The 15272-nt window shown below is 36.7% G+C and overlaps 1 protein-coding gene and 1 long non-coding RNA gene across 2 annotated transcripts; both read left to right on the forward strand.

Moving 5' to 3' along the window:
* The first annotated feature begins 458 nt into the window (after nt 1–458).
* Nucleotides 459–9732, forward strand: LOC124434308. The gene is made up of 7 exons (XM_046984196.1): nt 459–586; nt 1795–2106; nt 3213–3395; nt 3623–3781; nt 6979–7287; nt 7674–7838; nt 9134–9732. The coding sequence occupies exons 1-7, from the start codon at nt 521–523 to the stop codon at nt 9281–9283; spliced, it is 1344 nt and encodes a 447-aa protein (XP_046840152.1). The 5' UTR covers nt 459–520; the 3' UTR covers nt 9284–9732.
* Nucleotides 9733–9936: 204 nt separating this feature from the next.
* Nucleotides 9937–14345, forward strand: LOC124435732. Its single transcript, XR_006945132.1, has 3 exons — nt 9937–10383; nt 11070–11180; nt 14143–14345. It is a non-coding gene; the product is annotated as an uncharacterized LOC124435732 (long non-coding RNA).
* The last annotated feature ends 927 nt before the right edge of the window (nt 14346–15272 follow it).

The following is a 15272-nucleotide window of genomic DNA, read 5'->3' on the forward strand; positions in this document are numbered from 1 at the left end:
TGTGCCCTACTGATTTCTTATGAAATTCAATTCACTTTCAAGCACCCACCCACCCCCCTCTCAATTAACGTTCTAGTTACGCCTTAGATCACATCAGACTGCATGTGGTAATGAAAATTACCAGTTCTTGGTCGCAATGGGAGATCAACGTTATATAGGTCGAGTGAATGAGTGTACCAGGTCAGTGGTGGACTGGTGGGCACAAATAAGACGTCATTTCACATTATGAAAGGTAGGTAGTAGTGACGTCATAAATAACGCTGTAGCTCGTGTGAGCATACTGGGTAGCATGTTTCTAAATAACTGCTTTGCCAGACTTGAATGTTTAGTCGTGAACTCGTTAAAAAATTATTTGAGTTGTACAAACCTGCCTGCAATTGACTATGTTTAGAAGAGTTTAAGGTGTCTTCCCAGACCCCACCATGGTACGGGTAGCCGCATCATCTGTCAAAGGTCAAAACCCTTAATTGATATCAGTGTTCACAATTATCTAACGTTTGCACAACAACGCTTTCCAATCATGCAGTTGAAAGCGAATTTCAGTCTTTTTAAAGAACCTCGGGGATTTATAAAAGTGATTCAGTTTGTGAGTATTTTACGTTCGTTAATTAGAAGAGTTTGTGTATCATTTTTGCTTGTGTTTATTGGCACAAATGTCGTTGATATTGCAACACGCATTATGAAATCAAGATTCGTGAACTTTTGAAATGGTGAAATTTTTACCTTTGACTTCATTGCATTGTGTATTACATAAATAACATAATGTATTGTACATTTAAAAGATCGAATGATTAGAATTAATGGATACTAGGTTCAAAATCGTGCTCTTCACTTGCATCGCTTGTGTCCTAAATTTTAAATAGGATTTCTATGCGCAGTTTTATTTTTGTTTTCATTAAGTGCATGATTACCTAAACCACTTGTTTTCTTTGTTACGCAAGCTTAAAAATATTTTTTGACGTCTTTGTTATTTACAATACTTTATTAATAACAGTCTTGTTAGTTATGTCGCAAAAGTTTGGTGGCAAAAGTTTTTTTTTACTGTGGGGGCAGCTGATTGGAATGTGAACTCCATTTCTTGTTTTGCCAGATTTTTTGACAAGTTAGTTATATTTTTTACTTCTGTGTAAAAAACTAAACTTCTGTGCTGATATGTGTGTTGATATCTAATGCCATAGCAGCACAACTGCAGCATTTCGATAACCACATATATTTGCCACATTTGGTATGATTTTGCTGTCTAGAGTTCAAATATAAATTTTTTGTACATAAGTTCATGATGTGAACTTTTTCTTGTTTTAATCTGCTCGATAATGATATTCTTCTAATCTGACAGGAGTTCCCTAACTCCCCTTAGCCTAGGGGCCTGTTGGGCTCACCCACCTTGAGCCCATAGTAGTTACGCCATTGTTTATATCTGTGTTGATATCTGTGTTGGTATCTGTGTTGGTATCTGTGTTGGTATCTGTGTTGGTATCTGTGTTGGTATCTGTGTTAATATCTGTGTTGGTATCTGTGTTGGTATCTGTGTTGGTATCTGTGTTGGTATCTGTGTTGGTATCTGTGTTGATATCTGTGTTGGTATCTGTGTTGGTATCTTTGTTGGTATCTGTGTTGGTATCTATGTTGATATCTGTGTTGGTATCTGTGTTGATTCGGAACGACTCCTTAAAGTGAGTAGTTCTTACAAAAAAACCAGCATACATACATTTTTTGCCAATCTTTCTGTGATAAATGTGCAATTATATGACGTAGTAAAAACTTTCCCATGATAGATCTCATTTTTTCTTTCAGGTGATTGCCATACTAGCGTTTTCAACCACGACTGGCTACAAAAGTGAACTCACAGTAACTATAAAAAACTGCACAATTATTGGAAAGTTTTCTTTTGCTTTTGATCAAATCAATGCACACTCAATATGCCCTGAAAAACATGATGACAATTTACCTTCTGTTGTAAAAGGCTCTGCAATTTTTTTTACGTTTGTTGGTGTCGTCAGCTGTTTGTACTGTATTGTTGCTGTTTTCTATTACACCTTCCTTGAAGATCCGAAAAAATGTGGACCTGGGGGTACCGGACGGGACATTAAATCATATGCTACTGTGGTGAGTTTATTGTTGTTAGCATATTAGATTGATTTGGGCCATGTTTATACCTGAGTATTTTACAATGAAAATCATGCAATCGTGGTCATATGTGTACACAGTGAAACCTGAGTTGCAACCAATGTGTGATCATGCCATGAAAACATTTCTTTCTTCACATGCTGTAAAACTTATATATTTCTAAAGAAATATATTATGCTTTTGATCAAAAATTTACATACTAAAACCAATGTATGTGCATGCTGCCTAAAGCATCTGGTTGCAAAGTATCTGTAATGAACAACCACTTGCAGTACCCATAGCAACCAGTGACAATATTATTGTGCTCTTGTCATTAGGAGTAAGTCCTTCCCTTTAAGTTACCACACAAGCTTGCATTTTTTGAAAGTTACGTATGCGTGTGAATGTCAGCATTGTTATCGCGGTCGAGAAATGGTTCCTGGCGCAAATAAACAAATTCAGCTTCAAAAGTAACTTGCAGTCTGTTATTGTTTACGCTTTGCTTAACTTTGAAAGTGCAATTAAGCAAGTTTATTTAGTCAGGCATGCAATCATAAGTAACAAATTTTCTACCGTTAAGAGAGATCACGGGTTGCATAATTCCACTGCTTACAAGAAGCGCCTTTAATCAAAAATGATCGAACCGCAGTTGACCCTTTACTTACAAACACCTCTCAAAAGTGATCACCATTCCTAAGTGGACACTGCTTTTTGGTCCTCCTTGTCAACACCTTGGTACCTCATACAATCAGAATAACCTCATAAGTCATAAACGAGAAGGACTGTTCGTGTTGGCGATCAGTTGTTCACTGACGTTTTGACAACTTGAGCGGTAGTCATCTTCAGAGTCAAGTGAGGAATAGTCAGTAAACGTCAGCTTCGCTTTGTCTGGTGTACACTTCACTTAAACTTAACTCTGAAGATGACTTACACAAAGGTTGTCGCAAAGTCAGTCACTAGCACCGACAGTTCTTCTCAGTCCTCTGCTGGGATGAGCCACATCTATACAAGATAAAGGATAAAAGAGAACGATAAAGGAATTTCATTGCCTTAAAACTTCCCTCGACTTTCAAAATGGTTGTTTTAATGTCTTAATTGTTTCCCAGGACCTAGCCGCGACTTTACTTTTGACATTGTTCTGGTTTTGTGGCTCAGTTGCGTGGGTAGCTGGTTTTGTCGAACTAACTGATAAAACTGATGTAGAACACATCTGTGAATCTTGGAAACGTCGGCCGTTGTCGTGTAACGTAATCGACAAAGCAAATTATGCAGGACTCATAATATCTTTGGTAAGAATACCACTATTTTAAATCAACGACATACATAAGTTGGTTGAAAAAAAGTCGGATTGTAGCATGAAATGCGATAACTGCTGTTCATTTTTTTAATGAAACAAACTTTCAAAATTAGTTATACCATTGTAGCTCATTAATGTTGATTTTTGTGAAACTGATTTCTATATTATTGTAACATTTGTTTTGGTCACAATGACTGATTCTCATTTACTGTTTCACAGATGTTTGGTTTCTTGAGCTGTTTTCTGTGGGGGGCAAACACGTGGTTTGTCTTTAAGGAAACAGTCTGGCATAAAGAAATTGGGTCGACCGCTGTAGCCGAGCCACTTGCTACCGAATCTCCCAGTCAGGAGCTTCCCAAAGAAGCAGTATCTTCAGGAGCTTAAAGTTTACAAATCTCTGTAGAGATATTACGGCTAATACGTTCTATAACATGTTTTGATTTGGTCAAATAGTTCTTGAGAAATAAAGCTTTAAACATCTACGTCATATGAGGTGACAGTCAGAGTACAAACTCCTCACTCCAAACAATGTCCCCTCTGAGGATTTCTTATTGAGGAGGTTGGCATCAAAAAACCCCAAAATTTCTTTTATATTATAATCGTACTTGTATTTTATAATATAAAGACTACAGTCTTTAAAGTATTATTGAGAAATTGATTGATCCCCCTTGCCCTCCTTCTTCCCTGACGCTCACTATGACTCCGTGTATCTCTGACCGAGTTCCTGACGCAGAGTTTTCTTTAAAATTGGTCTTTGAAGCTGTATTTGCCAAACACGATTTGACCAAATCAGCAAATAGATATTATTAACTACGACTTTTTAATATAACTGTTTTTACTCATTGCTTATGGAGAGCAAGACCAATAGAGTGCAAGAGATGACTGGTTGTGGTCGACATAACAAAAGTAAGACACCACTTGTTGCTAAAAATCAATCAGTTGTGTAAGCATAGTGTCCATGTTTACGCTTTACTTAGGGTTTACTGAACTTGTTTATATGCACATTTTTTAAAATACTTTTATAAGTACCGTAGTTCCTCGCCTATATAACCTACGAACACTTATAAACCGCCCTCAACCTCAAAAATTGCGATGGTTTTGGAAGATGAAAACAATTATTAATAGTAGAACGTAAATGGTGTAGTAAATATTCAAAAGTATGAAAACACAAAATTTACCAATAAAAAATAACAATAACCCCCTTCTTTTCCCTTCTAATATTCCCCTTCTTTTCTGCTCGAGAATTAGTGAAATCGTAAAATGTCAATGATACAATTCCCGTCACTAACATCCTTAGATGGCAAGATTTTTTTGAGGAATGGATTAGAGCGGCGCCTATTCCTTTGGAATTAAAAAACTATTTGGTTCCTCGTTTTTTTTATGCGAATACGTTTTGTTCTGATCTTCTTGTTTGTGAAGTGCTGTAAAAAATATCAATTTAATTAACTCATGATACTATCCATTCTCCCAAGAGGCTAAATTAGCTTATACATTGAAAATGCTCAATATCATCTTTGTTTTAAACTGACTGGCCTATTTTACTCTTCTTTCTGCGTTCATTTATTGACTTCCTACAATAAAATCAAGCAATATCAAGCTACAGCATTCTTACAGATATTTCTTTGTTGAGTAAACAGAAAGCAGCCTATGTCAAGCCATAAGCGTAGCCAGGATTGACATGTCTCTAGACAGGTTGCAATCTAGAATCTTGTAAACGGCATTCACGCCCCCCGATTTGGAAGGTCTTATGTAAATATTTCACAATTTAATAATTCCCTCGTACTAGCTGTTATCTATCTAAGCCACTGACAAACATGGAATACATTGACCAATTATTTGACTTGTGGTATATATATAGTTGCAGGAATAAGTGGTGTAACCACAGAATAATGATTATACAGAAGGGTCACTCAGGTGTACAACGCGTCTTCATGTCGGCCATTATTCCAACCAGATGATTAGAATTTCTCACTTGTTTCGAACCATTAAAATTACATGACGTCAATGCTTAATAATGAATTTCAAGTATATTTTGACTTAAGAAATAACTTCGAATCATTTTAAAAGTTGGGAAAAAGTCAAAAACCCTAATCATCTGGCTGGAATAATGGCGGCCACCATGCGCGGCACGACATGCGCGAGGACAAATACATCAAAGGCTCCGACACTAGTGACTCTTCTGTATATTCTTATTCTGTGGTTTAACTATTTAAGGAGATATTGTTTGCGCAGTACGCTCACATCAGTCTTGAAATATTTTTTGAATTTTATTGAATTTGTTCAGTTGATTTCCTTATTGGAGAATACTCAGAGGTCATCAGCTCAATACATGACGTCATCAGTCTATATGATGAGTTGATATCGCTATAGGTGTTACAATACAAAGCAAATCAGATGGATGCATAACTAACATTCGTTTAAAGTCGGGGAAGGCGATCGTGTAATCATGCAGTTGAAAACTAATTTCAGTCGTTTTAAAGAACCTCGGGGATTCATAAAAGTGATTCAGTTTGTGAGTATTTTACGTTTGCTAACCACGAGGGAGATTGGCTCATATTTAGTATCATTTTCTTTGGTTTCACTGTCATTATAACAGAGATAGATAATTGCTACACACACCCACATTTCGCTTTTTTGCCTTTTGGTACGAATACCGTGTTAGTGCTTGTGAATAAAACCAGCATATACCTACCTAAGGAATTTATAATAATTTATAATTGCTGAATAATATTCTAATCTTTGTATGGTATTTTCAATGTATTACGAAAAGGATTTAACAAGCTTTTTTTAATCTCGACTTTACTAAATGTAGTAACCCGCTTTTTTAAAATAGCCTTAAATATTCCAGAGCTTCTCTGGAACTTTCTTCATTTGCTCAGATTATTTAACTCTGATGTTTTGGATGAAAGGACATTAAATATATTGACAGGCAAAAAACAAAGAAAACTTGAACATCCAACATTATAGTCATTATTTAGGTTGTGACCTTCCTCTATATAATTAGTTTTTATCATCGCCTTTTTCTTCATCATTGGCCAAAACAATTACATCAAAATATTGTTAAGAGCTTCGCAAGAAATTCTTGAATCAATAGGAGCCATCAGTCATTCAAATTTCATCTTTCTAAGTCTTTAAAACAGTTTTAGATGTAAATGCGTGTTATTTTGTAAATTTCACCACTCCTGTCAATATCATTACTGTGTTTCGCTGTATTTCACCAATGATGATTCATTGCAATGCATACAGGCTAAGGGTGGGGTGTGATACCCCCAAAATAAAGTTATCAAACAGCATTTGACTAAAAACACCAACATTAAGGTAACTGAAGCTCAATTTTATGTGTTCATTGACCATAAGGGTGTTCCCTATTTTAAAAGATCGCACTGTTTCATAAAAATTCACAATTTAAATGGTATTGTCGTCGATCAAGTCATTGCATTTTGAACAATGCACAATGCGGAAAAATTTCATGACATATTTTAATGCATAGCTATTGCATGTTCTCTCAAAAAATAACTTTCCTTAAACTATGTATATGTGGCTAAAAAATTCTCCTATTGACTTTTTTGTTTTAGTTGATTGCTATTCTAGCATTTTCAACAACAGCTGGTTATGATAGTGGATTTAAAATAAGCTCACCTACATGCACAGCCAAATTTGGTTATGCATTTGGCAAAATATCTGGCAACGGGAATTGTTCTGTATTTTCAAACTTTGGGTCTTTACCATCCACTATAAAAAGTTCTGCGCAATTCTTTGTCTTTGTTGGAGTCATCAGCTTTTTGTACTGTATTGTTGCCTTGGTCTATTATGTCTGCTTTGAAGACCCAGTAAAATATGGACCTGGAGGGACTGGACGGGACATTAAATCATTTGCCTCTGTGGTTAGTTAATTGTTGTATTTATTGAGAATTGTCACTGGCATAGACAGCTGCAAATTTGGCCTTCCTTTGCAAATTTTTATATGTTTATTCACTGTGAAAACAACAGACTTCTAAAGAAATAAATGACGATGCTCTAAAATTTACATGGCAAGACCAAACGAGCTTGCTAGGCTACTTCAAGTCATTCTTAGAATTATAGATTGAGTTGGAATAGCAAACTTTGAGTCTAATGAAGGCTATTTCTTCCTTTAGTTGTTCATTGATTTTACCGATCTCTTGGTTTCATTTTGTTTTGTTGTTTTTATATATAAATTTTGAAGGGTTTTTTGCTTTATACGTATATAAGGCCAATGAAACTCACCATTATTTTAATTGTTGCTCTCTAGGACTTTGCTGTAACTTTACTTTTGACATTGTTCTGGTTCTGTGGCTCAATTGCATGGGCAGTTGGTGTAGCCAAACTTAGAGATAAAACAGATGCCAAAAAGTTTTGTAAATCTCCTTGTAGTGTTTTTGACAACGCAAACTATGCAGGACTCATAATATCATTGGTAAGAGTAACTAAATCTTTTATTTATTAAGACATTGAAATACATTGACCATGATGTAAGTTCAACTATGCTCAAATTTTACTTACCTCACATTATGGGTGCAGCATTTAAATGCTTGATTAATATCTATGTGTGGAAAACAGAGTTATGTGTACAAATGTAAATGCCAGTGTATTGTGAAATGAATGATGTAAAATGAACTCTCATGAAATATATAAAGTAAATGGCATAATCATGGTATAAATTGGGTCTGTTTTGATTGAATTATTAGAATATGTTGTCTGAACTTTTATTTGTTTTTAACCAAGAATATAAATGTTAATAATCCTTTTAATCAGATTGAAAAAGAATTCAAAGTTCAATAAATATACTGATGGCAATTCTTATAGGTAATTCAACCTACTGCATGACAAACAATTCTGATGTTACCTAGATTATTCCAAAGCCATCATCAGAGAGATCATACATAATATAAATCACAGGGATAGTTTTAAGAGATTTGACTCATCTGCAATCCCTGTGGGCTTGGTAGCTCAACAGGTAGAGCGGCGGACTAGTATCCTGAAGGTGCGAGATCAAATCTCATCCAAGTCACATGTTTTTCATGTGCATGTAAAAACCGTGTTAGGATTTATATTACGTATGACCTAGGTTCCAAACAAAACTTTTTAACTTAGATCTTATGTTCTTTTGAATGGCTAACATGAGTTTTTCAACCTTGAATTCTTTTTCAATCTGATTAAAGGGATTATTAGCATTTATATTCTTGGTTAAAAACAAATAAAACTCCAGACAACATATTCAAATCATCCAATCAAAACAGACCCAATTTATACCATGATTATCCTAGAACAGATCAACAAGATATTGCTCTCAGCTTGCAATAATTTCACCATATTGTCATTCAGGGCTGAACTATCAAATACTCAGATCATTCTCAAACACGAAAATCAGAAATTACTTCCTGGATTACACTAACATTTTTGTTGAACATCAATAAGGGCCATAGGTAGAACATTAATTGGAGGAGTGATTATTTACATTCAGTTGTACCCAACTGAATTCTTTTGAAATCCAATTCTCTTTTAAAAGAAGAGATATCAACATTCTATCTAAGATCAGTGTTTAAGCGACATTTGTCACATGTTTCAGAACTTCAACACTATTTTGTATTTGAGTGAAACCAATTCTGTTTTCAAAAGTTATTAATCTAAGACTAGTTTTTTGATAATATGTGATCTTAACTACATATGACACATTGCTACTTGTAATTGCTGGGTTTTGTTATCTTTCAGTTGTTTGGTTTCTTGAGTTGTTTTCTGTGGGGATTCAACTCGTGGTTTGTCTTCAAGGAAACAGTTTGGCACAAAGAAGTTGGTGCAACCAATGAAGCCGAGGAACCAGCTGTTGAATTACCTCGTCAAGAGGTTCCAGGAGAAACATAGCCTTAGGAGTTTAGAAATAATAATTTGTATCGTTGTATTCATTACCTACAGAGGGAAAATACTTACAAAGCACTTATTATCTCCGTAAATTCTTTTTTTCATTAGCAAAATACATACATTTTATTTAATTATGTGCATTTAAATATTCCACTGTACCATACGGCAATGAATACATACATGGTGTGTTTATTATATATACTAAATGGGGCAACATTTTAGTTAGTGAGTGATTAAGGAAGCTCAATAATTGGTGAGGTTGATATTCATATATATGCATTTTATAATCATAAGAAACAAATAAAACAATTTATTTCAAAGGAACATAATATGATTAGCCCTCCCTCAATTATTGAGATAGCTACCACCGGGCCTAGTTCATGTTGTACATATTTCTCCATGGATAATTTTGTAACTGTTAGTTATCATGAAAAACATGACAAAAAGTAGAATCAATGGCATTTAACTATCAAACTATTTCTATTTTGTGGTGCATCCCCCTTTTGTCATGCTCTCTTTCTAGTTTTTGAGCAATTGCATTTTAAAGAGAAGTAACTTGAGACAGGGGGCTTTATTAGATATGAGGAGTTTATGTAATAGGGGCGTTTATTGGATCATTACGGCATATATAAATGTTACACATCTATTTACCTTACCCCACTGAATGACACCAATTTTTGATGAAAACACCACCGTCACCTCGTGTCCGTTAGTCAACGTTATGCCGACATGTCGTCATAACACGGCTTTCCTCAACACGAATTTGCTTGGCATTCACGGCCCTGTAGCATCACATCTTTAATTTCTCTTTCAATTGCTCTGGTGGTGTATATTGTAGGTAAACATCCCGATCTTTACATGGATGAAATTTTCCACATTCCACAAGTGCTGAAATACTGTGTACATCGTTTCGACGAAGGAATCCAATTCCGATGAACGATGATTACGACATTGCCTCATGCCTGCCTGGCTTGTACTGAAATCATGAATGTTAGCACTCTATACCAAGCTCTATATTCTTTATACTTTGGCTCGTCGAAATTCTGGCCATGTACTTACATCGTGAAGTAAAGACGATGTGAATGCTCTTGTTCTTGAGAATGGTAAAAGTTACTTTCAATGTATCGCATTGTTAGAATATTGGACAAAATGAGTCCGAAACATAGACGTAGATGACAGATCGTCCTGTGAAGGACTGTTGTATGTGTTGACTGATGTGTTGACAACCTTAGCGGTAGTTACCTTCACAGTTAACAAAGTCAAGTCACTTGATGACTATCGCTAAGATTGTCGAAAATTCAGTCAACACCAACCGTCCTCAGGACTCCGCTAATCAAGAGGACCTACATCTATGATCTATGTACAAACATCTAACAATACTCCCGGATTTTCTTACCATTGTGTGAAGTTCTGTAATTTTTTTGCATGAGTTGTGAAATTTGTGTATTATTATGGGGTATTTTTGGAAGACAGTTCAGTTTTTAGTAAAGTTCTTAGATTTTTTTCCAGGAATTTAGCTGAAATGAATTTGCTCTTTACGTCTGACCTTTCTTTTAGTAAGAAAGTAAGACTTTCTTTCATAAATACACATTGGTGGCAGATCCTTGTAAACGCAAATAAATTAAGCAGCTAATAAATTCAAAATGCTTTTATAACAGTGGCATTGGTTATGAATTTCCCACAAATCTTACCAATTAATGGGCTGTTGTAATTTATTTTGCCTTTGGATATGTATTTGGAGACATTGCAATTATCATTGCTATATTGCAATCTGCATGCATTATTTTAGTGAAAATGAAATGAATTCAATTTGGTCAAGGTTAGATAACAAAATGGAAATCAACATTTGGGCTGATTCGTTTATCTTTTCCGTTTGTGGTCTTCCATACTGCTCCATAAGGTAAGAACATATTTAGTTTTTTTGTTAATTCATAATATACGTATAACATCTCCTATTCATCATTCTCAACTTAAGTTTGAAAATTAATTAAAATCATAAATTTTAGCACTCTTTATATTGAATTATTAGGTTATGAGCTAGCATAATATGTCCTATCTCTTTTCCCTTCTTGTCCTTATCTCTTATCCCTTCTTGTCCTATCTCTTATCCCCTCTTGTCCTTATCTCTTATTCCTTCTTGTCCTTATTTCTTTTCCCTTCTTGTCCTTATCTCTTATCCCTTCTTGTCCTTATCTCTTATCCCTTCTTGTCCTTATCTCTTATCCCTTCTTGTCCTTATCTCTTATCCCTTCTTGTCCTTATCTCTTATCCCTTCTTGTCCTTATCTCTTATCCTCGGATCTGATTTTGATCTCTCTGATGCCGACTCGACCGGATCTCGGATCGGAAATCCGGATGCGGATCTCGGACGGATTCTTTTGACCGAGAAGATCAACGATGATTCTCTGGATTCTGACGGATGATTTCGGACGACGGACGATGCTCGACGATTTTGCCTGATCTTTACCCGGATGTTCGGATTTGACGATCTTTGATTCTCTTGACCGGATTTTGATTCGCCAGGGCCGGATTCCGGATCCGGATCTTGACCGGATCCTTGTTCGATTTTGATCTCGGATCCGGATTCCGGATCCTGACCGGATCTTTTCCTTTGATTCTGATCGATTCTTGTCCGGATTTTGATTCTCGGATCTCGCGGATTCTCGGATTCGGATCGGATTTTGACGCCGGATCCGATGTTTTTGACCGGACGCGGATCTCGGATCCGGATCTCGGATTCGGATCTTTGATCTCGAGATCTCGGATTCCGGATCTCGATCTCGACGCGGATCTCTTGTTCGGACCGGATTCTCGGAGTTCGATTTATTCTTGTTCGGATTTTGATCTCTCGAGTTCGGATCCTTTGTCTTGTCTTTATTATTTTATGATCCGTGATTATCGGATCCGGACGGATCGATTTTCGACGGACGGATCGATTTTTCTGACGGACGATTTCCGGATTCGATCGGTCTCGGATCGATTTTGATTCCTGATCCCGGATTTCGGATTCTTAGACCGATCTTTCTGATGATCCCGGATATTCTGAGCTGGATTTTGATTCTCGGATCCCGGATTCTTTGACCGGATTTTATTCTCGGATTCGGATCGATTCTCGGTTCGGACGCGGATGGAACGAGATCGATTTTGTTCGGATTTGATCGACGGACGATGATTCATTTTTCGGACGGATCGATTTTCGATCTCGATCGGATTCTTGTCCTGATTCGCCGGATCCGGATTTTGATCTTGATCCTCGACGCTGGAACGACGGATCTTTGATTCCGGACGCGGATTCGGATTCGACGGATCTCTTGACCGATCTTTGATCTTTATTACGTGACCGAGAGAGACGACGATCCGACGTGATCTCGGTCCGGATCTTTTGATGGTCTCGATTTGTTCGATTTTGACGATTTTGACGACTGGATCGATTTTTCGGATTTTGACGATCGATCTCGACGGATCTCTCCTTTGTCCTGAGAAGACGACTTGATCCTGATGACGGACGATTCGGATCTCGATCTTTATCCTGATCTCGAGAAGATCGATTTGACCCCGGATTTCCGGATTTGATCGACGGAGTCGGACGGATCTTTTGTCGACGGATCGATTTTTGTTTGATTTTATTCTCGGATTCCTGACCGTGAGATTTGATCTTTTGTTCGATTTTGAGCGATCCCGGAGTTTTTGAGTCCGGATTTTTATCTCGACCGGACGGATCCGGATCTCGGATTTTGATTCTGCCGGACTTCCTGATTTTGATATGGAACGAGATCGACGGTCCGGACGGACGATGGACGGACGGACGATTTTTCTTGATCGGACGATCGGCTCGATTTTATTCTTACCGAGAAAGATCGATTTCCTGAGTCCCGACGGATTTTGATCGATTCGACCTCGATCTTCGATCCTTGAGGAGGATCGATTCTTTGTCCCGACGACGGATCGCCTGATCCGACTTTATTCTTTGTCCGAGAAAGACGATCTTGTCCTTAATTTTATCTTTATCCTTTATCCGACGGATCGATTCTATCCTGACTTTATCGATTCCGTCCTGACTTTATCCTTCTTCCACGCATTCGACCTTTATCTTTATCCATTCTCATCCTAATCTTTTATCCATTCTCATCCTTATCTCTTATCCCTTCTTGTCCTTATATGTTATTCATACTTGTCCGTAATTCCTTATCTTTTATCCATTCTCGTCCTTATCTCTTATCCCTTCTTGTCCTTACATGTTATTCATTCTTCTCCTTATCTCTTATCCACTCTTCTCTTCTGCTTTTAAATTTTGTCTTTGTTTGACATGGATATCGTTTGTCTGTTGGGTGTTACTTATTTTCCACTTCTCTCCTATTGCCAGGGGTGGAAATGTATCAGACCATTAGTAGCAGAAAATATTTTATGGTCCCAAACAATGTTGAAATTTCAAGAGGAAACATCAAGGAAAAAGTTTCACTTTTTTCAAATCATCCAATTTATCGTTTTATTCATGTCTATTTATTTCCATTATGTCATTTCTCCATTGATCCCTAATTCTATCAACCCAATCTCTATTAATCCATCTTTCTCTCAGTCAATTTTTTTACTCATCTATCTGTCCATAAATCTTTGTCTTCATGCACGCATTTACAAACCTATGGTTGTACTTAACATCTATAATTAAATTCCATTTTAAAACAAGTAATGTTAGGGAAAGTGGATCCTGTTCATTGTTGGAGAGGTAAGGGGGGAGGAAGAATAGTAAGAGATTATACTTTATATGTGGGGCGGTGAAATTCACGCAATAAAATTACTTTTGCCTTCTCCTCCTTTGCTGGCTCCTTATTTTGAATTATGAATTAATTTATTTTCTATTTTCAGTTATGTCGTAGATTCCTCTTCGCCAAGATCATCTGATCATGTGAGAGCATTTTGAAACATACTGTATCATAGCAAAGCTCTCTGATCTATTTATAACGCTTCGTATAGGATTTCATTTGTCGACTTGACATTATATTGGGCTCAATAGTGGGAGAACATTGGAGTAAGTTGTTGTCTGAAATTATATCCATTCTATTGCCTCAGCTAGTGTTTCAGTGTCAGGAACAGATCTGTTTTACTCATTTTTACCGCGTTTGCCTAAATCTACAATTTTCGTTTGGACTTGTACAACGTATATTCCACGACTTGCACGCGATTGTTCAACGCTAAGGTTTCCGCATGCGCGAATCACGATGTAAAATTGCGTGCTCCGAAGCTGCCGTATGGTAGTGGTAGCGCTCGCAATTGATTTCATTCCTATTTTTTGAACCCGTGACCACAGCTTCAAGACGAAATGCAGGATCGTAATTGTGCCTGCTCCGTCTGGGAATTGTTTGATAAAACGTAATATCTAATTCTCATTCATCCCAAAGCGTCGCTAGTATCGCCGACGTTTATCGCCGATGTTCGGTAATGGCCAATGCACGTAACGTTCTCATAAATCAGCGATGTTAGTCAGCGCGCTTTGATATTCATACCAAAGAAAAAATGGCTCCTTTTAATCTAAAGTTGATAATTTCAATCGTTTATGATATAAGTTGTCGCCGAAGTCGCCCAACTCAACAGATTCTTGTTCTGAAAGATTTCTTTCGCAAGTACCACTCGGCAATGATCGGCAATGATTGACGATGATCGCAAAAAACAAACAGCTTTATTTCTTGCGATGGCAAATATGATGTACGGCGACGGTCACAAAAAATCGTCAACACAATTTTCAAGCGTTCTCATTAATCGTAAGAGCTCGCCGATGTAGTAAAAGCTCTATCGCCGACGTTTTGCGGCGAATGAGAACTAGGCATAACCGCAAAATAAAACGTAGTAGAATACTAGAATAAGACGCAAAACGCAATACAATAGTATCTAAATAGATTAATCCTTAAAGAAACATATCAGAATCTACAATGACAATAATAATACTGAAAGAATGTTTCATGCAGTGCGGTGTTTGAAATTAAATGTAGATATGATCT

This window comes from Xenia sp. Carnegie-2017, unplaced genomic scaffold, assembly GCF_021976095.1.
Source record: "Xenia sp. Carnegie-2017 unplaced genomic scaffold, XeniaSp_v1 HiC_scaffold_14, whole genome shotgun sequence".
Taxonomy (NCBI): domain Eukaryota; kingdom Metazoa; phylum Cnidaria; class Anthozoa; order Malacalcyonacea; family Xeniidae; genus Xenia; species Xenia sp. Carnegie-2017.

Excerpts from the sequence above, each read along its gene's own strand:
- LOC124434308 (XM_046984196.1), top strand. The coding sequence starts at position 521 with ATGCAGTTGAAAGCGAATTTCAGTCTTTTTAAAGAACCTCGGGGATTT. Across the intron at positions 2,107-3,212 it reads TTAAATCATATGCTACTGTG|GACCTAGCCGCGACTTTACT; the intron begins GTGAGTTTATTG and ends ATTGTTTCCCAG. Across the intron at positions 3,396-3,622 it reads CAGGACTCATAATATCTTTG|ATGTTTGGTTTCTTGAGCTG; the intron begins GTAAGAATACCA and ends ACTGTTTCACAG.